Source organism: Thermomyces lanuginosus (assembly GCF_041956635.1).
Source record: "Thermomyces lanuginosus strain ATCC 200065 unplaced genomic scaffold VTN49scaffold_27, whole genome shotgun sequence".
Classification (NCBI taxonomy): domain Eukaryota; kingdom Fungi; phylum Ascomycota; class Eurotiomycetes; order Eurotiales; family Trichocomaceae; genus Thermomyces; species Thermomyces lanuginosus.
The window spans coordinates 380,117-401,589 of NW_027192361.1; the positions used below are offsets into that span (position 1 = coordinate 380,117).

At 53.0% G+C, this 21,473-nt stretch overlaps 8 protein-coding genes across 8 annotated transcripts; 5 read left to right on the top strand and 3 right to left on the bottom strand.

The window, feature by feature from the left end:
• Window positions 1-37: 37 nt before the first annotated feature.
• VTN49DRAFT_2352 (uncharacterized protein) lies at window positions 38-1,653 on the bottom strand (the record flags this gene model as incomplete). Its single annotated transcript, XM_069410068.1, has 4 exons — window positions 38-167; window positions 222-591; window positions 648-939; window positions 1,000-1,653. The coding sequence occupies 4 exons, from the start codon at window positions 1,651-1,653 to the stop codon at window positions 38-40; spliced, it is 1,446 nt and encodes a 481-aa protein (XP_069268910.1).
• Window positions 1,654-2,374: 721 nt separating this feature from the next.
• On the bottom strand, window positions 2,375-4,367 carry VTN49DRAFT_2353 (uncharacterized protein; the record flags this gene model as incomplete). The annotated part of the gene is made up of 2 exons (XM_069410069.1): window positions 2,375-2,475; window positions 4,064-4,367. 2 exons carry the CDS (start codon window positions 4,365-4,367, stop codon window positions 2,375-2,377), a joined length of 405 nt encoding a protein of 134 aa, XP_069268911.1.
• A 362-nt stretch (window positions 4,368-4,729) lies between these two features.
• VTN49DRAFT_2354 (uncharacterized protein) lies at window positions 4,730-5,318 on the top strand (the record flags this gene model as incomplete). Its single annotated transcript, XM_069410070.1, has 2 exons — window positions 4,730-5,127; window positions 5,183-5,318. 2 exons carry the CDS (start codon window positions 4,730-4,732, stop codon window positions 5,316-5,318), a joined length of 534 nt encoding a protein of 177 aa, XP_069268912.1.
• Window positions 5,319-8,861: 3,543 nt separating this feature from the next.
• Window positions 8,862-10,313, top strand: VTN49DRAFT_2355 (uncharacterized protein; the record flags this gene model as incomplete). Its single annotated transcript, XM_069410071.1, has 1 exon — window positions 8,862-10,313. One exon carries the CDS (start codon window positions 8,862-8,864, stop codon window positions 10,311-10,313), a length of 1,452 nt encoding a protein of 483 aa, XP_069268913.1.
• A 1,893-nt stretch (window positions 10,314-12,206) lies between these two features.
• Window positions 12,207-14,420, top strand: VTN49DRAFT_2356 (uncharacterized protein; the record flags this gene model as incomplete). Its single annotated transcript, XM_069410072.1, has 3 exons — window positions 12,207-12,894; window positions 12,961-14,119; window positions 14,180-14,420. 3 exons carry the CDS (start codon window positions 12,207-12,209, stop codon window positions 14,418-14,420), a joined length of 2,088 nt encoding a protein of 695 aa, XP_069268914.1.
• Window positions 14,421-15,905: 1,485 nt separating this feature from the next.
• Window positions 15,906-16,874, top strand: VTN49DRAFT_2357 (uncharacterized protein; the record flags this gene model as incomplete). Its single annotated transcript, XM_069410073.1, has 1 exon — window positions 15,906-16,874. One exon carries the CDS (start codon window positions 15,906-15,908, stop codon window positions 16,872-16,874), a length of 969 nt encoding a protein of 322 aa, XP_069268915.1.
• A 786-nt stretch (window positions 16,875-17,660) lies between these two features.
• On the top strand, window positions 17,661-19,036 carry VTN49DRAFT_2358 (uncharacterized protein; the record flags this gene model as incomplete). The annotated part of the gene is made up of 3 exons (XM_069410074.1): window positions 17,661-17,844; window positions 17,897-18,955; window positions 19,011-19,036. 3 exons carry the CDS (start codon window positions 17,661-17,663, stop codon window positions 19,034-19,036), a joined length of 1,269 nt encoding a protein of 422 aa, XP_069268916.1.
• Window positions 19,037-19,363: 327 nt separating this feature from the next.
• Window positions 19,364-21,362, bottom strand: VTN49DRAFT_2359 (uncharacterized protein; the record flags this gene model as incomplete). The annotated part of the gene is made up of 4 exons (XM_069410075.1): window positions 19,364-20,800; window positions 20,860-21,098; window positions 21,151-21,259; window positions 21,309-21,362. 4 exons carry the CDS (start codon window positions 21,360-21,362, stop codon window positions 19,364-19,366), a joined length of 1,839 nt encoding a protein of 612 aa, XP_069268917.1.
• Window positions 21,363-21,473: the final 111 nt, after the last annotated feature.

A 21,473-nucleotide genomic window follows, 5' to 3' on the forward strand; every position in this document is an offset into this window, starting at 1 on the left:
ATACTCCGTATTCTCAAGAAGATTTCGAGGAGCGGATTCAATCATCCCAGCCCCATACTTTTTTCACGAAACTGGCCATGTTGACTTTCTTGTTCTTGATGTCCAGCATCCACGGATGTTCCAGCATCCGCCATGGGGCCGCTCGACGGCTGGTGTCTTTCTCGAGACTAAATAGAACGTTAGAATGAGAAACTCCCATGATTCTGGATGAGGGTACGAACCAGCAATCGATAAAGTACTTGAAATTATCCGACCAATAGATGTTGTTCTCCGGCTCGTCCTTCAACTTGGGCAGAGGTTGGCGGACGATGTAGGTAAGGAGATCGATCAGGCCGGCCCGGGGTTGCATCTCCGTGCCGTCGGCAGGGAACGGGAAGCGATGCTGGGCGACCTCCAACAGGGTCACACCTAGGGACCACACATCCGAGGTGATCGTGTACGATTGCCCGGTAATCCGCTCGGGGGCCATGTAGTACGATGTCCCGATAAAGGTATTGGCATCGCCCTTGGTGCCGAACTCCCCGCTGACGCCGAAATCGCACAGCTTGACCTGTCCATTTCGGCAGAGTAGGATGTTGGATGGCTTGATGTCTGTCGATCGGTTAGTGGCCATTCAACGGCCCCGGGTGAAGGCAGGAGTCACAAACCTCTGTGAATGATCTTTCTGCTGTGCAGATACGTCAAGCCATTCAACACCCCCTCGGCGATCTTCCCGAGGACCTTTTCCCCTGTTCGGCCGCCGAGCTTCTTGACTTCTTTGTAGATGCTATCTAAGCTACCTCCCTCGCAAAATTCCATGGCAATGGAGATAGTCCCGGTTGACTTGTCCATGAATGCGCCGTAGTATCGGCAGATGTACTCGGACGCGCAGTCCTTGTTGAAGTTGAGCTCACGAATTATTTGCTTCTTCACTTCGGGGTTCGGATCTGTGGTGATGACCTAAATGACAAGACAGTCAGAGATGTGCCTCGCATTGAAGGGTAATAAGTCACTGCACACCTTTAATGCAAAAATGGTTTTGCCGTCCTTCAACTTGCATCGGCTAACAGCGCCTCCAGTTCCCTCTCCCAGACTCCCGAGCTCGATGATCTTCTTCTGTTCGCTGGCGGCCAGCCACCCTTCGTCGTCCAAATCCTCCACATCCAACGGTCGGCCCTTCTCCAGACTCAGCTTGTCCAAGTCTGGAAGCAATGAATTCACACTACCCTCTCTTTCCATCGAAACGCCACCTTCGGAGCTGATCGTGGACGATGGATCGGACGTCCCGCCGGCGGGCTGTCGTAGACCCATGGCAAAAGACAGGGCCGAATACGACGATGCTGTCGACCTAGTTTCGATGCTGTGGTCACTCCCGCCGCCATCAGACGAACCGGCGACCGGGTAATTTGACGACCCATAGAATGAATCTTCATGCGGGGTGCGCTGATTGCCCATCGGAGTCGCTATTCGGAGCTGCGGCAGGGCAGGACGACCAGAGGGCCGCGGCAAGGGAATATCCTGTGTCGCCTGTGACGACTGCTCGCCATTTTGCTGGTTGACCGGTCGCGCATTCGGTGACGGTGGAATGCCCAACGTCAAGCGCGGTGGACGGGGCCCGCCGTTGTTGCGCGAGTTGGGCATGGGAGGTTTAAGAAGAGGTGCCGGTGATGACATGGCGGGGGAGGGCCAAGGGGGCCGTGATGGATCTGGAGAGCCAGCCAGATTTCAATATTTTTTTTTCTCCAAACAGACTTGGCCTGCGCTTCGAGAGGAAATCCACCAGAGTAGGCGGAAGAAGGACGATAACAGATGGCAGTCGGGGTTATCGGTGAGGGGGAGATTTCGAAGCGCCGCGGCGAGGGAGAAATCGGGGGAAGGGAGCTCAATTGATTAAACGCACAAGACACGACGGGGATGGCACTGAATGAGACAAGAGACTCCGAGGCAAAACGAAGGAAGAGTAGAAACGAGTGCCAGTTTGCTTGAAGACACGCAAGAGGAGGGCCCAGCGATGCAAGAGATGAGGCGATGCAGATTGGAATATTGGAACCGAGTAACTTCTAATTGAATGAATGACTGAATGAAAGCACCGAGGCGGGCGTTGCAGAGAGAGACCCACGTCGGCGGCTGAATTGTCACAGAGAAGCGCCGAGGACCTAGAACAATCAAATCGCCCAGCCGGATCAAGAAATATCCCAGGCGGTTCGCCGTTGGCTCCCGGGTCGTCTGAAGGAACAAAAGCAACGAGGGGATGAATGCACCAATGCCGGGCCCGACTCCTCATATCTACCCTACATGCAAGGACGGGCTACAGATTTGCTCAGCGAGACTACGAGGACAAATCATTATGACTCCAAAGTCCAGAGGATGCTCTCCCAGAAACACCAAACTGATGTCAGAACAGACGCACGATCGACGCAGAAACGTTGTGGAGGGGCATCGTTAGCCGGATCGCGGGCTGATTCTGGGCTGAAGTACCAAGGTTCTGGCGCTTGCCTGGGCGATGATCATCAGCCACGTTGCCGCCCAGCGAGTCTGCCTTGGGCTGTGTTCACAGTTGCACCCGATGAGTCGTGAACGCAGCAAATCCGGATGCCGAATCAAAGCAAAAATGCTCCTCCCACCGTCCTCGAACGTCTTTGTTCTGCGATGACTGGAGGGCGAGCCGCCGAGAATGGGCGCGATGACTAATCATCACGTGACTTACACACGTCAGCAATGGAACCCAGGTCGACCAAGATTTGTCATGTCACGTGTATTCTTGGACCAACTGGGTTAGGTCGTTTCGAGCCCTGGGCCGTTGGACGGGGGAGTGCCGACTGTCGAGACTCGTGACTCGCGAGTCGGCCGGTTAACCGGTGTCCAGCCGGCGGAGATGTTTCAGTGAAATGGCACATGCAATCGCCCGGCTCCCAACTACAGTACCCGCGTCGTCCATTCTGGCAGAGGTCGGCTGCATAACCTATCAGTCGCTGACCCTTAAGCTCGACAGAGCATTAGTAGTAGTGACTCCGGACGAGCATGTCCGGAGAACGTCAACAAAACATGGGGTTAAATCCATGTGCACGGAGGAAAGATCAATGACTGTCGAATGCGACGGAGGATTGATCATCGCAATTCTCTCCTCTGCCGGCAATTATCCGGAGTCGGACGACCGCAAATGACCCCTGAGATTTGGCTCCCAAAGTCCTAGCGGTCAATGGCGCAAAAGATGGGGTCATAGACGAAGTTCGTTTACAATAGTTTACCCCAACGGAGGTCATGCCGGTATCCCAAATCCGCAGGCGAAAACATTCGAGTACGGAGAAGGGTGAACTTCAGGGAAAAGGTTAACTATCAATATTGATTGATCCTCGATTCTAGAACATAAAGCCACAGTCGGTCCATTCTTGTGGCTTGAAGCTACGGTCGCCTCCTGATTGAGAAACCGAGGACGGCCCTCGACTCCTTTCCGTGGAGACGGGCTGTTCCCGTCATCCCATCCGTCGGAGTAACTGCGAGCACTCCTATGGCGGACTTGTACGAGTCCTTGTGGTTACGCGGAATGCAAGTGCGCTGGCCCAAGACCCTGATGGCACGAGTATTAGGTCATGTAGTACGGTATGCATCGACCGCTCGCTTGCGGGATGGCCTGCTCGTCCGCTCGATCCGGGCGATATCGGCAAATAGGACGGCCCTGGAATAATGATCCTCCGCAGCCCGTAATTTATCTGTCCATCCTGAAGATGTGCAGATGAGCCAGTTGGAACAAATTGGAATATCTCGATCTGGAACAGACTAATTGTTTTAGTCTGTTGCGACTACCACTCTGTGGCGAGTCGACGAGTGTGGCGTCGTCGTTGCAATCAGGGAAGTTAATCGGGCCTCGCATCCTTGTACCCAGTACCACTACCAGATCCCCAATACTACATTGATCTGGATAAATCACCGCCCATCATCATAATAACCTGCTCCTGTAAACCAGAGGCGACAAGCGATGCATTCTCGGCCGTCGTTCCGCCCGGCATTCATTCATCCCGCGGTGCGACCATGCTGAAAACTGCGCAGCACCGCGAAGCGCCCCGACCAGCCCGTTCGAACTTACGCGTACCCGGCACACACCGCCAGGAGAACGTGGCTCCGCGCGATCGTTGTGCCTCGTTGAGGGGTTTTCGGGGTGGAACAGCGGCACCAATCACGGCCACGGGCCCCTGAGCCAAACCGCTGCCCGGACTGGTCCACTGTTGCGGAGAGATGAAACGGTCAGGAACCCGGCGCACACCTGCAGGGCCAATGAGCTTGGCGACAGAACGATGGCCATTGCACCAGTCGCTCCCCAGCGGCGGCTTAATATGGCACGTCTCCGGGTGAATGACGGCCCATTGGTGGGCAGGAACCCAATAGCTCATCCTGCAGTGGAGGCCGAAATGGGGAGGGCCATCCAGTCGCGGGCCCACGCCAGAGTTGTGGAAGTTTTGGGGGGCCCTTCGGCGTTAGGCTCTACCCACTTCATCCCTGAAATCGATCGGCCCTGGCTCATTTCCCTCCCTACAAAAAAGCCCGTGGTCTCCCCCAAACAGCAGTCCTTCTTTCTTCTCCTCAAGTCTTCACGCTTCGACTGCTTCTGTTGCCTTGCCTGTGGCATTGGTCAACCCGTCCGCTCTTTTCAGCTCGACTCCAACTACTCACACTCTTTCGACTTAATCCACCGCGCCTTCTTCCTCCTTCGAAAACCCGATTTTTTTTCGGTTCTACTTTGTCAACCGTCAAAATGCGTTTCACTGTTGCTTCGATTGCCGCTCTTGCCGGTCTGGCTTCGGCTGCCGCCGATGTCACCGTGACCTCCTACGATATTCACACCATCACTTCCTGCGCTCCCACCGTGACCGACTGCCCGGCTGCCGGTAACGTTCCCACCGGCGCGGCCGCTCCGCCGGCGGAGTCCGTCTCGGCCCCGGTCGTGTCTAGCGCTCCGGGCGCGGGCAACCCTGCTCCCCAGCCCTCGCAGCCGGCTCCCTACCCGATCCCGCAGGACGATGTCACCACCAGTGTGATCACCATTGAGACCTGCATCCCGACCACCACCCTGTCCACCATCACCATCACCCCCACTTCCGCTCCTGGCAACCCGGCTCCCACTGGCCAGATTCCGGGCCCTGGCGCGCCTGGGTAGGTTCCACTTCCGAAGACGTTGCAAGATCCCGATACTGACAATCGGATACAGCTCCAGCTCTCCGGCTGGTGATGTTGTTCCGCCGCCGGCTCAGACCTCGGCGCCTGTCTTCACTGGCGCTGCTAGCACCGCCTCCTTCTCCTACCTGGTTGCTGGTGCTGCCGCTGCTGTCGCCCTGCTGGCTTAAATGATCTCGTAACGACAAGTGATACCCGTCTGGAGGGGAATCTGCTGTGTTTCCTTCCAGGATCCAATGTTACGGGATGTTTGTGATGGTCCAGAGTGAGGGTTTTCGGTCACAATCGGAGTGCTCGGTGATATAACTTCAATGTACGTGAGGGAATACTACCGGCAAGATCCGATTTTGTTCTTTTAATAATTGTCCTTTCTTTGGACTGTATAAATTTGTTCTTTTCTTCTTCTCATTCCCATCACTCTGTAAATCTAATCATGACATCGTAATTTAATGTCGATGCTGGAGAGAGGTACATCTAGTAGATTCGATGTCACGACTACCTCCTGAGTAGAGTGACTGCATGCATTTGTTACATGCATGGGAGAGGAGCGTGGCTGTCAACCACGTGCTAGTCCACGGCAATAATTGACAGGTCACCCCTTGCATCCCAAGCGGAATATTCCGAATCCTCTTTGTGAGCTCAACCCGCTGGGCACAGATTTCTTTTGAACGGGTTCATACCAACTTTGAGCAGGGTCCTGAGGGACAGTTAACCGAACTATTGTCACGGATGTGACTTGTCCAGGTCATCCTGGGCAATGGGGAATTAGCGAGCGGATTGGTCGTGGTCAATAGGAGAACCTTTGGAATCCAGTCCCATCCCACTATTTTATATCATTCACAGGGGCAACCATTGGACATATTGATGGTGCATCAATGCATCGATTCACTCGAGTCGTACGAGAACGTTGACTTGTATGGTATCTTTCCGAGAATTGCACGAGCCATACCGAGTCGACACGGGATCAAACTCTGGATAGAGCATGTCAAGACAAAGAAACTTTCCACGCAAAGAGCACGTGGCACGGCATCATGCTTGGTGGGTTTGCGCAGGTTATGGCACATACGCGAGTATTCAAACAATCTGACTCGCTGACCTGCTTGGTTCTTCTGGCCATGTGGGCATCATCATTCCAGTATTTATATGGAACGATGAACGACTCCCCAGCAAACTGGCCATAGAACCGCAATTTGACAAGAGATATACGCAAGCCAATAAGCACATGCAAGAAAATACAAACGATGAAAGCAATTAATCAATTGCTCGCATTACCCGATACCTGACGAAAAGGCAGGCAAGGAATGCAGCTTACACCAGTAAAGTAGCCCAGCTTGCCCCTTCCCTCCCTCGTCAAGAGAACAGCTTGGCATTTGCAAGCAATATACAGCGATCCGCGATTTCGTAAGGTCATGTCCATTGAGAGCTCACGCCCACGGAGCTGAATCGGGGCTTCTCCTCGCATACTCTGACTATTTCGCCAGGGTTCCTGGAATTTGTCACAAGGTTGATTGGGATAGCTGAGCACGCAAGGATGTGTCCAATGTCGATATGAACCTTTATGAGCTCATCTGGCTCATCATGAGGCTCAATTTACCCCGTAAACCCCGTATGGAGCACATAGTTATTGGTTGAGTTGGCTACTTATACATACATCATACATCATTTTGAGTATTGGGTATATTACATAGCCCAAGTTTTATGTCTCTATCTTGCAGCTTGTCGGCGCTATTTGTGCCAACTACATTACTCGTCCGGCTCGCCTCGGAGCTCTTGGGCAATGCCATAAAACCTCCAAGGGCTCGTTAGGGTCTCGGCAGGAGGCTTGTCCCTACTTCTGGGTGAGAGTAGTAGCTCGGTAGTTGTCCCTTAGGCGCTGTAGGGTACCCTGGGGTTTTTTTTTTTTGGTCAGAGCACGAAGTGCTTTTTCACGGACACATGACCATCGATAAGTAACCGAGGAATAAAGTTCTGACCTGTCTGTTCAACTCCTTGTGTCGCTTGGAGCGGCTTGAACGGTTTACGATCGACACATCCCAAGCTCTGGGGCAAGTCAAGTCAAAAGTGTTCGAGAAAAGCCTGTGTATGAGCTATCGGCTCTGTCACTCTAGGAGTCCCACCGATCCATCAAGCCATCGGCCGGCCCCCCCATCAGCCACCGTTTAAATCTGTCTACTTGATAGAGTAAATAGTCTTAGTATGGGGTAGAGAATTTGACAGGTTTGCCTCTTAACTCAGTCCCCGTTAAACTCCTGGCCAAACCAGGAAGAGTATGAGTGCTTACCCATCCGAGTTGTGCCCCCGAGTCCCTAGGTGTCTCCAAGACCTCCGAGTCTCCAACAGTTGGAGAATTGTGTCAGAGCTAGAACCAACACAGTAACTACTCTTGAAAAATAGGATTAAGTTAATTGTCACTTCGACCTGGAACAGGAAGTTTAGCGAGTCGCCCAGCCTGTTTGGAAAAGAAATAGTTCAGTTAACCTGCTGGGTGCAAAAGAAATTTCCTAACCCCAGGCAGCCCCTTGAGGGAAAGATCAGATCCACCACCGCTTTAGCCAGGCACACGTTCCGTCTTGGAAAACTCTAAAATTCCCCGAGACGCAAGAGGACATCCGCCATTGGCCCAAACTCCGAACTATACCGGATTTGGCCTTCTTTTTGACGTCAAGTTGACAGCGCCAAGCCTCCGGGTTTAACCGGAAAGTGGTTAGCCCTAAACAGATTTGAGATTCCAAGAAACGGTCGCTTTCCCCTTTTTGATGGTCGGTTGTTTGAGGCCTGTCAGAGGAACGTTTCCAGATGAGACGGGGCCGACTGTTGAGACAGAGCTTCGGATAGGGTCCTCGTGATGAAGTCACGCCTTTTGGCAGTGTATGGATTCATGGAGGATGCAGATTCTCTTTTTTGGAGACGTTTCGAGTCTGTTGACCGGCGGGTTGGAGACCGGTTGGCTGTCGCTGCTATGTACCGGTACGGAGGACATGACAAGAGAGTGAACCCGTGGTCTGTGCGAACGTCCAAGACTCGACTCCTGCCCCTCTTTTTGCTCTTCCTGTCCACACCGGATGTATGTATTACGCACAATGGATCGGCACGGTGAAAGAGCACGGCTCAGAGTACAATCAACAAAAATCGCATCTCAAACAATGTAGAAAGAACGTAGTATTGATGTTGCCATGTGAGAAGAGCTGAGCTGTTGACAATTCTCCGGGCAAAGTTCGAGAACATGTACTCGTACTACTACTCCTCGTACCCGGAACCTCGCAGTAGCCGCTAGTCCAAGGCGGCGGCACTAACCATACCAGATACAGCCAGCTCCGACTAGCTCGTAGGATTGGCACCGTTAGCCCGTGAGCTTTCGCGATCCGAAACCTTTCTGTTCAGGGAATTCTCCGTCCCAAGCCGAAACCGACCACGATGCCTGTGGCGTGTAGGTCGAAGTTTTGGCACCGGATACCATTGGCCCTCCGCGGGATCCCAGGCTAAGCGAAAAAGAACTATGAGACGGCAATGGAAACTCCGGGACAATAGTGAGATCTATATGTAGAGATCGCCGCGTGGGCGTTTTTCGTGCGGCTCAAGATCGTTTCTTCTATTCTTGAACTCTCGTGGATAGAGAGATTCATCTCAGTCTTGTCTCTTGCGTTCGCCGTCCAGATTCTGCCTGCAAGTCTTTGCAGCCATCTCAGTGCCAGTGGGCGCGTCACCGAAAAGAAATGGCCACGACAACAGAGCCTGGAAATAATCAGTCCCCGAAGAAGGAGCACAAGAGAAAGCTGTCGACGTTAGCCACGTTGGAGACTCTGGGAATTCGCATCCGGCCACCAGGATTCCATCCCCCATTGTCATCGTTTTATGCTCCTCGAGTGCGCCATGACGTGCCGCTTCTGCGGCGCCCTCTGCCGCCGGCGGCAATGCATCCCGGCAGCATGCGTCCTCATCAGAGCAATCCCCCGGTGATGGATCCGGCATGCACCAACACCACGGGCGTGAACGGGCTTCCGTCCGGGTACTGGTCTGCTCCTGCTGTTCAGCAGGACACTTCTGCCATCGCTGCGGGGACGGGATCTTGGGTTCCAGAGTTTGATCCAAACATGCTCTCGTGGAATTATGGCTTTGCCGAGTCGGATCCTACAATGCAACTTTTCCCATACGACAACAATAATAATAATAATAATCAGGCGCTCCTCGCGGGATTCGAGCAGCTGCCGCCATATCCCGAATCAGACTCAAACACCTTCTCTGAATATTCGCCGGATAGCACGCTTTCCTTAATGTCTTCAAACACCACTCCTATTTCGTCAGTCAGCAGTTCGCAGCCGGACTCGAGCAAAAGCGCGCATCCACTCAACGAGCTTTCCTCTGTGTCGAATAAGGGGCCGGCCCCTTGCGGCACGGAGAATCCACGCAAGCGACGGTTTGACGAGTCCGAGTGCGCGTCCACCGTCGACCAAACGTCTCTCGAGCTGCCAGAAAGCTCCAAGGCGTCCCAATCGAGCAGTATGCCCAGCTTTTCTGAACCATCATCCCTGCCCACGACAAGCGCCGTGTCGTCGACTCTCACCCTGAAAGCTCCGGTGCTGCAATCTGCGCCGAGAGATGCGTGCACTGAAGACGTGTTCTCAATACCCGCCAGTCTGAATCCTGCGGGGCCGTTTCCGGTGCAGGACGTCATCGGCACGGTCCGCAGCGGAGGACGGTTCCTTCACGGATATTCCGGCTCATCGGAACCGCCGGATCTCCTGGCCCCGTTGAAGGAGAAGCAAAGCAATCCGCCACAAGAGGACATGGAGGTGGAAGACGCAGCGTTGATCCCACGGAAGCAGGAACTTCGCTTCGAAGATGACCTCTACACGCCCAAATGGGTGCGCGGCCACGGATCCAAGCGGGAAGGATGGTGTGGTATTTGCAAACCTGGTCGATGGCTGCTGCTGAAGAACTCTGCATTTTGGTACGACAAGAGCTTCTCACACGGGGTGTGCGCCGCCACGGGACGAGCATTCGACCTTCCGCAGCAAACGCGGAGGATGGAAGGAAATCCGGACATTTGGGAGGGACTCTGTGGCCGCTGCGGAAATTGGATTCCGCTGGTCAGCAGCAAGAAGCAGGGCACCACCTGGTTCCGGCATTGTTATCAGCATTCGAAGAAACGAAAGATTGGATCATGATCATTGTTCTCTTTGATTGTCTTGGTGATACCCTTTGTGTTCATTGTTCTGGGTGGTCTGGGGCGGGTTTGGTTGCATGTGGGTTCGGAACTTGTGTAATTCACCGATAGACAACGACGTGATACGACCATGAATATTGAACCTTTCACCATGACTGATCACGATTGTCTCTCTAATCAGACTGTCAACTGGCATTCATTCTCATGTTCTTTTGGAGTCCCCGCGTGGTCTAATGCCCCACACAGGTCCACGGTTCACTGGTTGAGTCCCGGTGATCCGGAGACAACAAGCTTTCTCGATATAGTAACTGCCTTTCCTGACCAGGCTGTGCATATCCTGTACTCTGATCTGACAAGTCATCGGCTTCCAGGCAATGTTGTTTTCGCCTACGGAATACCGATGTTCCTCTGTTCATGCAGGAATCCGACGTGCAGGATTTGGATTTACACTAGAATGTGCATTCAAAGAGCCAAATCAATGCAGAATGGCATTCAGATGAGATCGAGGCCACTTCTATTATTTCCCAGGGGTCTCGAATTCAAAATCAAGACAGCGTCACCGTGCAGCAAGGCGTGGCCTCAGGTAGAAAACAAGAAATGAAGCCGACGATGCACTGTCTGAACGGCTTCCACAAGGTTAGTGCCAGCCGAGAGGCTAATCGAGGCGGAGCACGAGTGCTCGCACTCAAGTCCTGAGTCCCATCCCGACCGCTCCTGTGCTCTCTCCGCTTCGCAAAGATTTCAATTTTGCCTTCGGGATAAAAGGCCATTCCGATACATTACATCCTGGTAGCTAGCTCTACTTCAGAAAGCCTTTGAAAAGCACTTGGTACTTCCGAATCATGATCCTGGCGGAGGAGTCGAGAGTTCTTGCGGCGATTCGTCACATTGTGATTTGTGATGGTGCTGACAAAATAGTCAAGGCACATCGACCTACCGCCGCACGCGCCATCTTAGGCTTAGGAGATGAGATCAGATTGGCCACTGCAAGCCCTCCGCTCCGCCAAGCTGTGTGCTCTCGTTCCCTTCGGTTGCTGTCTGCTCGAAGCATTGGCCGAGTCGGTGATGCATCTTCATCTCCACGGAAAGCAAAGTCCGTAAAAGTGGGAGCCTTTCGCATTGCTCAGAGCGAATAAATTCGGGGAATCTGATCAAGTCAAGCCGATGGGAAGACGTTAGTGGAGACCAAAGGCACCAATCGAGGTGTGCTTTGGCGCCTTTTGGTTCCCAATTCCCAACCACCTGGATTAGGCCGAAGCTCCGTCGTATGCTGCTATGGTTACGCTCTAGTAGGCGACACAAACTCACCGGATCCCTTCTGTACCCTTCCGAAATCTTGTCTTCTTGTCCTCGAACAAGATATAACTATGCTCATGGCTCAAATTGTTCGAGATTGAGAGCCTCAAGTCATCATGCTGGCTCCGAGCAGAATCGGAAGATTGTTGGATAAGACCGGCAGCATTGAGCAACACCAATCAGCCTAATCCGAACCCCCAAGGCCTGATTCGAGCATTGGGGTTGATCCCGGTGGCTGGGTAGACCATTATATTCTGTGTGTTTCTCTTCAATTCAAGCTGATCGCCTTGGTCCTGTCCGAATGGGACTCCACTGTTGACGGCGTGCTTGACTGCACTTTAGCCCCGCAGGATTTTTATTCTTAATTATGACTACAACCTCTAAAAGATTTCTTTTCTGTCGAGGATGAATTTCGCTCCGTCTTGCTGAACAATTTTTGGCCGTGGCTCATTGCTGGGTGAGCAGCAGAAAGGGACCTCCCATACTGTGAGTGAGGGAGTGAAGAAGAGAGAAGAAAAAAAAAAAAATTTACGAGAATTCCAACACCTGACGTTCTACCGCTTTCGTCGTAGTTCGATTTTACTGGCTCCCACCACCAATGGTCCTCTCTTCGCTCTTCACAAAATCTTCTGAAAAGGAAAGGGAAAGAGAAAAGGATAGGGAAAAATTTAAAAAAGACAAGCCCCGGGTTAAGGACAAAGACTTGCAGGACAGCAGCCAATCCTCGCGGCGACGCGAGTCTCGGAGAGACGTTCACCGCGACATTCCCGACGCTCCTCCCCTCAGCGCACCCCCTCGCGCCTCTCCATCTCCGATCTCTTCTTCCTCCTCTTCGCCGCGCAAGTCTTCGATCAAATCCTCTCTTTCGCATCGGGACTTGCATCATTCGCCCAAGCACAGTCGCTCCTCCTCATTCCCATCCAAGCACAGCAATTTTTTCTCCGGCCGCGCGCACAAGCGCGATCGTGATTCGCATCCTCTGAATCTTCCGCCGGACGAGCTCCGTCGACGTTTGTCCGCCATGGCCGCTGCTAGGGAAGATGGCGCTCCGGTGCCCATGGACCTCGACAACGAGCGCCCGTCATCACCCGCCATGCCCGATCAGCAACCCTCACCCGCCGTGGTAAACGGCACGCAGGAAGCCCATGAGGGTCAGCGCAACCCAACCCCTCCACCACATCGATCTCCTCCGCCGCAGACCGACCCCGGCGAAGCCTTCAAGCTCGCCGGCAACAAGTTCTACAAGGCGGGAGACTATGAGCGCGCCATTCAAGAATATAATAAAGGTGAGAGCAACCGCTGTCGACCGCTGGTAGCGGTTGCTAATGGATGATTTTTTTCGTTTTGTTCAGCCCTCGAAGTGAATCCAGATTCTCCTGCTTTTCTCTCCAACCGCTGTGCGGCCTACCTCTCATCACATCGTTACCTCGAAGCCTTACAAGATGCAGAGCGGGCGCTGGAACTGGACCCGGGCAATGCAAAGGTCCAGCACCGTCTCGCGCGGATTCTTACCAGCCTCGGACGGCCGGCGGAGGCTTTAGAGGTGTTTTCCCAGATGCAGCCTCCTGCGTCCGCAAAGGATCGGCAGACGGCCGAAACGATGCTGCGCTACATCACTCAGGCCGAGGCGACGCTAAACGAGGGCAAGGGGGGCTCTATGGTGCTATACCCGCTGGAGCAGGCTCGACAGATGTTGGGACCCGGCGTCAAGACGCCGCGCAAGTGGGTGCTCATGCAGGGAGAGGCCCAGCTACGAATGGCCAATGAGAACGGATACGGCAAGGCCCATGACATTGCCATCTCACTACTACGGGAAAACAATCAAGATCCGGATGCTCTTCTTCTCCGAGCTCGTGCGTACTACGGTCAGGGTGATAATGACCAGGCGATGAAGTACCTCCGAATGACGCTAAGCCTTGACCCGGATTTCAAGCCGGCTTTCAAGCTGCTTCGAGTCGTGCAGAAGCTCCTAAGAACCAAAGAAGAAGGAAATTCAGCGTTCAAGGCCAAGAACTATCAGCGAGCCGTGGAATTGTACACGGAGGCGCTACAGATCGACCCGGACAACAAGGATGCCAATTCTAAAATTCTCCAGAATCGCGCGCAAGCGCAAATAGCTCTGAAGAATTATGAACAAGCCATTCAAGACTGCACGGAGGCCCTAAAGTTGGACCCGGGTTACGTAAAAGCCAAAAAGATCCGCGCCAAGGCGTACGGCGCCTCTGGTCAATGGGAAGAGGCCGTTCGGGACTACAAGGCCGTGGCAGAAGCCAACCCGTCCGAGCCACGGATCCAGGAGGATATCCGCCATGCAGAGTTTGAGCTGAAGAAGAGCAAACGAAAAGACTACTACAAGATCCTGGGAGTCAGCAAGGATGCCAGCGAGCAGGAAATCAAGAAGGCGTACCGAAAGATGGCGATCAAGTATCACCCGGACAAGAACCCGGAGGCGGGCAACGACGAGAAGTTCAAAGAGATTGGCGAAGCCTACGAGACGCTGATCGATCCTCAGTATGTCTCCATTCTACCGGCAACGTATATTTTGGCATTAGCTAACGTAGTAACTTGTAGAAAACGCGCTGCTTACGACAACGGCGACGATCTTCTCGACCCATCCGAGATGTTCGGCCGAGGCAACCCGTTCGGCGGCATGGGTGGCATGGGCGGAATGGGCGGCATGCACGGCGCGAACATCAACATCGACCCGAACATCCTGTTCAACATGATGAACGGCGGCGCCGGCTTTGCCCATGCCGGCGGCAATCCGTTTGGCGGCGCGCGGGGAGCGCAATTCCAGGGCTTCCCGTTCTAATCCGCCTCGACCGCAACGCACGAACCATGTTCCGATGTCGCAATGTCCTTCGATGCAGTACATATCTTGCTGCTGTTCTTGATCCGATCTGCCTGTCACCGAGATACCTTTGATCGCTTTGTTCCCGTCTAGAGACTGATGATGGGTAACATCCGTTTTGGCTACTGGATTTATGGGTACCCTCCTACCTAGTTATTATTCTTGTACCTCTTTTCGTGCTTGTCTTTTTATCATCCATTTCCTCATCATGTGGATAGAGCATTCAGTCTGGAGCATGGCCCGATTTGACGTTACCAATGTGGATAGAATGACCTTGTTATTGATTCTCGTTATTGTTTCCGGATGGGATCGACAACAGCTACATCCGAACTGATGAATGCAGTCAGACGAATACAAGTAACTATTGCAAGACAGATATTTTTTTTTTTTCATACAAATTATCAAGCAGGGCCAGCTACAGAGTCCAGACTTTCTCTCGGAAGTCGCTCTCAATCTACCTGTCACATTTGTCGGAGCACGGATACTGTACTTTTGTACAGGAGAGTAACGGGCTTAGGGTTTGGACAAGGTAGAGAGACTCGTACACTGGCAATCCGTTCCCGACCAAAATGATCAGTCTATTCTTCTTGTGGGACTGTTAGCTAAACCACGACTAGTTTAGCACTGACGAGGGGAACACGGCTCAAATTTGGTTCCGACTTCTGATCTGTTCCATGATTTTGTAGTACATAGTAGGAAGATCATCACACAAGTAGCAGACAAGAAACCCAGAGCAATCCTGAAGTGGACACTCCCCAAGTTCAAGTGGTAGGTTGGTCACAAGTCAATTCCCTATGGGAACTCTTGCACGGGATACTGGTAGGTCAAAGCAATGAAGTTTGTTAACTCTCAAGGTTCCTAGCTGTTCCGTAGGGCCTTTTTTTTTTTTCCCTGCGGAGTCTCCCAACTACTTGACTACTTTGAACAGCAAAGCGCAGGAAGAACGGCTTGACGGAAATGTCGGGAAAGGCTCGGTTAATCACGCTAGGTTTACGCCGTCAAACCCCAATAAGTTAATAAACGAGCCTAACAAACTAGCCGAATGGCTGAACAGAGAGAAGAAGAAAAGAAAAGGAATTTTTACCGAGCGATGATGGTCGTCGTTTCAATACGAGGAGTTTAGTTGAAGCCGCTAGTCTGGATTCGGGACGATCATCGGCGATCTCTGCATGATCTTCGTTTATCTTGGCTGATTTGCAGTCAATAACTGGCCTGACGGTCGAGCTAGGCTTGATGAGGTTTAGTAGTGTGTGCACACCGTAACGAAAGCATCAATACTCGTACGTTCTGATGAGAGCTTTGCTGGGTGCTGAAAAGGAAAGCTCGCGACAAGCTGTAGACGAACATCCTAGTTAAAAAAGATATTTAACATAGGCGTGGCCCCGTCCGAAGACTTTACTAACGTTTTGTGTACTCAGACTCAACGGCCTTTCCTGTGCGACAGAGATGGGACACAGTCCACGTTCAGCAGGACCTTCCCAATCATTCCACTCGACAGCGTCTGACACAGTCAACAATCCACATGCTGCTGCGGCTCCGGACAGGGAAGATGTGCAAAGGAAACGCAGTCGATCAGGCCGTACCGTGTGGACAACACCAATGGAGAATGCATTGATTGAGACCCTCTTAGTCGCAAAACAGGAAGGCTTGGAAGGAAGCGACGTGGGAAACTTCAGAGGGCCCGCTTGGGAACGCGCCATCAAGGCAGTTCAGAGTGTCACAAGCCAACCAATCAATCGGGAAATCTGCGACAACCGATGGAGACGGTTCAAGCGGAACTGGGCACTCTGGGCGAAACATCGGAGCCAGGTACTCGGCTGGGCGTGGGACGAGAACCTGGAGACGTATGTGACGGACGAGGCCGCTGCGGATGCATACTATCGTGAAAACCCAGAGATGCTTTGCTTTCGTTTCCATGGGCCGACATTTCGGCCACAATTGGAAATATTGCTGGACGACAAGGACAGTGCTGGAAGATATGCAAAGGGGATCAACCGCCTGATGACACCTACCGATGAAGACAATCTGTCGCCGAGTCCTGCCCCTGCCTTCAATGAACAGACTGATTCAAACGCAAAAAGGGCTGCTACAATCGATGCAAAAGCACTCGCAGAGAGTATTCAACGCCTTGTCGACTCAATGTCTCAATCAAATGCCGTCGTTGCGGACATACTCATGCGTCCTGCAGAGAAAGCCGTGAGAACGTTCATGAACGAACATGAAGAGATATTACCTGACGATTGGAGGGATGAGAATGGCCAGATTCCGTACAACAGGATTCATCCTGTTCTTGATCTCTTTAATGACTCGTGGAACTGCAACGTCTATCTTGCGTTGCCTAAGCGATATAAACGCGACTGGGTACTTCACAATCTGGCAAAGCCGGGACAAGAAATTTCAAAAGGTTCAAGTTGAAGTGCATGTTGATTTTCTTCCTGTAGTTTTTGTAGCGTCCAGGATGAAAGCTTCCCAAATCAATAGTAACTTGTGTATATTAATAGTTAGTAATCATGGCTTGAGGATGTCCTAGCTCGCCTTTACGGGCAGTAATAATTCCAGGACTTGGTTGCGATGCTCCGATTTTACACAAAGTCATGAACAGGTACGGAGTAGATCAGATCGATCTATACCTACGGAGTAAACAGATCGGCGATCTCCTGTGGCTGAGAGTGGCTGAACTGGATCACGTGTACGCGTCATACAGCCATGCCTATATAGGACTAAACTACGAATTTAGTACCAAGATAAGTAGGTGACTGTGCCACTTTCTTTTGTCGGTGTTCTTTCCTCACCAACGGCCTCACAATTGTAGCTTGTGCTACATGACAAGAAGAGTGCTGCAGAGAGTTCTATCAGCCAGCTTGCCTTAAATACTCACATCTTCACATCCCGACGGTCACGCTTGAGCCTTGCTGCTGCCTGGCAGTGGAAGTGGGCGGCATTAAATCATAGCTCAGCCACACTTCTACCAACAGCCGTACGAGTAAGCCTCCCGCACCAAACCCGGAGGAACCGGCGCACGTACAATACGATTCCCGACAACAGGCCGCCTCTCTCATAATAATACCTCGTTCCTGGGGTTGACAGGTTTTTCTCCTTTTACTATTGTCTTTTTCTTGTGCACGACAATTTCCACGTCCGCCCTCCGTTCCGTGCAGTCCCACGTGTTCGACCAGGCGCTGCGGGGTTCATTTCGGTACCATGAGTCTGAAAGGCTTACAGAAGGGGATCGCACGGGCGCCCCAGCAATTCAAGGCCAAGTTCAATATTGGCGAGAATACAAAGGATCCTGTCTATCAGGATGCGGAGCGCCGGTTCCAGGAATTGGAGAAGGAGACCAAAAAGCTACACGATGAATCCAAGAAATACTTTGCTGCCATTAATGGTCAGAATGTCCGGGACTATCGAACGAGGGATATGGTGCTAACTGGTCGTAGACATGCTGAACCACCAAATAGAATTCTCCAAGGCCATGACGGAATTGTACAAACCCATTTCCGGTCGTGCCTCCGACCCGAATTCGTACAAGATGGATGGGAGCCCGGAGGGGATACAAGCGTGCGAGGAATATCAGGCCGTTGTGCGGGAACTGCAGGAGATGCTGCAACCGGAACTGGAACTGATCGAGACGCGCATTATCAGCCCGGCCAATCAGTTGCTGGACATCATCAAGATCATCCGCAAGGTCGCTGTCAAACGAGAGCATAAGAAGTTGGATTATGACCGCCACCGCGCAACGCTCAAAAAGCTGCAGGAGAAGAAGGAAAAATCATTGAAGGACGAGAGGGCCTTGTATAAAGCGGAGAATGATGTCGACCAGGCCACGCAAGAGTACAATCACTACAACGAACTCCTCAAGGAGGAACTACCGAAGCTGTTTGCCCTCGAGGCGGAGTTCATTCGTCCATTGTTTCAGTCCTTCTATTACATGCAGCTAAACGTCTTCTACACGCTGCACGAGAAGATGCAGAGTCTCAACATCGGGTACTTTGACCTCTCGCGTGATATCGTAGAGGCCTTTGAAGCCAAGCGCGGGGACGTCCAGCAGCGAGCCGAAGCGCTCAGCATCGTCCACTTCAAAACGACGGGTGGCCGGCGGCCGGGCTCCAAGTTCACGCCGAGCAGCCAAAAGGACAAGCTGGCGTCCGAAGAGCGAACCAGCATCGCTGGGCGGCGTCAGACCATGGATTCTGCAGACTCCCCTCCACCGCCGTACTCCCCGCCCGGCACCTGGATCGGCCGTGCCAATAGCACAGGTGGCAGCACGTTAGCGGCGGCCGCGAAAGCGAAGCCGGCTCCGCCGCCGCCGCGGCCGAAGCCGGGGCACCTCAGCGCGCCGCAAGTTGAGACCGTCACGGCACTGTACGACTACGAAGCACAGGCGCACGGTGATCTGAGCTTCTCCGCGGGTGATATCATTGAAGTTGTCCAGCGCACCGACAACACCAATGAGTGGTGGACTGGGCGGCTGAATGGTCGCGAGGGACAATTCCCAGGTAAAATTTCTCTCATCACATCCTCGAGTAGGCTGCGTTTTACTAACTGGAATAGCCAACTATGTTCAACTCAACCGGTAATCATGGCTTATGTTCAGCACAGCATGACATTACCATTCTTCAGTTCGAAGATACATGATTTCAGGTGTATATGTTAAGGGGGGTTGATGCATAATGTGACAACGAGTACTTTACGTTGGAATTTGCATACAAGTCATTAAGTCATTATACCCTCGGCGTGTCTTGGCTGTGGGTTTCTTTTTTCTTTTATCAGGCTGTACATGTACATACTTTACGGAGTCAGCGTTGGAGAGAGTGAATAGATCGTATACCAAGCTAGCAGAAATCTATTTGCGCTCATGCAAAAAAGTGATATATCCAAATGTTACTACTGTACGAGGAAGGAAATCACTCCAACCCCATTCCCTTCCCAATCTTCCGGATCAACGCCTTCTTCATAAACGCCTCCCGGGCCAGACTCCGCGTGTGCTTCGACCACGTCTCCGTGGTGATGACGCCCTTGGCCAGCGCCGTCTGCAGCGCGTAGATGGCCTGCTCGATGCCGCGCTCCTCGGCGACGAGGTCATACAGCTGCTTCCCGACGACGGTCGGAGGGACGAGCACTTCGTCGATGGGAGGGAGGCCAGCGGTCTGCTGTCCTCCTGCTGGTGCTGATGCTGATGCTGTCGTGGTAGGCGATGAAGGGGCAGTAGATGATGGCGGTGGGTTATTGTTAGAGATTCGCGAGCGGGCGTCCGCGATTACCGCGTCGGCACGGTGGAGGGACTGCTGCAGGACTGTGATGTTGGACTGCAGTGTCTTTTGGAAGTCCGTTAGAGAGTTGATTTCGTTCTGTAACGTGGCCATGGCGCGGTGCAGGGCTTGTGCCTGCGATTGAAGTGGGCCCTGCGCGGACCGGGACTGGGCGATGTTGGCTTGAAGGGTTTCGGTTAGCGTCTGCGAGAGGGCTTGCAGGAGGGCATCCTTTTCCGGGTTTGGCGGGACAGGTGGTGGAGGTTCAGTTGAGATGGCTGGGAGCTCCAGCTCGAAGGGCGATGTGAGGAGGTCCGGGGTTTCTTGCTTTGGTGGTTGAGCTTGTGTGGTAGCAGGTGGTGATGGTGCTGCCGCCGCTGCTGTTTGGGGTGGATGCGGATGCAGATGCGGAGGTGGAGGGGGAGGTGGAGGTGGGCCAGGTTGTGTTCTTTGGATGTGCTGCACGCCCGCAGGAGGAGAATGAGGGCTCGATGGATATGGTGGCTGGACATGTTGATGGTAATGAAATCGTGGGTCCTGGCCCGGTTGAGGAGCATGGCCAGCAGCATATTGCACAGGTGCTGAATATTGCATAGACGCATGTCTGGCGTGTTGGCTCTGGTACTGGTCGTGTCGATAGCTCGGTGCCTGTTGTTGAACTGTTGGTCCCTGCAGAACCTGGGTCCTGTCTACCGATCCATTTGCATGATAGTGATATGACTGCCGTCCACCGTCTCCTCCCTTTGGAGGCAATGGCGGAGCGGGCGGCGCAGACACAGGAGTTGGTGCATTGGCAGCTATGACCTCCCTCCTGCTAGACTGGGGTGATTGTTGTCCAGGCTTGGGCGGTAGCTCTGGAGGTTGCGGCGGCGCTTCTTGCCGCTGCTGTTGTTGCTGTGGCCGCTGCTGTGGCGGCGAGACAGGTGTGGACGCAAGTTCCGCCGGCAGTGGCGGCACTGGAGGCGGCGTTGGCTGCGCAGGGCGGGTAGGCTGTGTTCGGAGTGTTTGTGTGCTTTGCGGCTTGTACTTGACCGGGGGTTCCTTCGAAAAGACATCGCGCAGAACGGTCAACAAATCAATAATCGACGATCGCTGATCAAAATAAATAAGTGCTCTGCATGAATGAGGTCCGAAATGAATTGCTGACTCACATCCCAAGCCTCCGCCCAATGCGCGAGGTAGTGATGGTATACTTTGCCCTCCAGAGTGACATGCTGGCCAACGCGCACAACCATATCCGACGTCGGCGTCACGTAGACTATCGGCGGATCGAAAGGATAGGCATGCGGGATCCAGATGTCGAGCGGGAAATTGTATAACGTCCCGCGAAAGGTGACGGGGAGAGTTCCGACGAGGTGGAGGAGGAGCGTCGAGTAGCCATTCTCGTACGCTAATTGATTGATGAGCCCGGGAATTAAGAGTCGGTCGAAAAGAACACTCACTGTACACGTCCGTTCTTGGACCAAATGATGGGTATTGAGCCAGTACGCGGACTACGTCGTGATAGGTTCGATTAGGATCCCGATAGGATTGGTTTGGGTCGTATTGATTCTGGAGGAGTTAGCAGACGTCAACGACAAGATAAGCCACTCTAACTCACTCTGCTCAAGACATTCCATAGCCATGTTAGCGTTGTCTGAGGCACGGAGGCCATGTCGGAAGCGCTGGAATGTTCACTGTCTGCCCTACTGCTTGATGGTGGTGGAGCATGTCATCATCCCGCGTGCTTTCTTGGCGGAGACTCTTATCAGATTGCCTGGCCCTT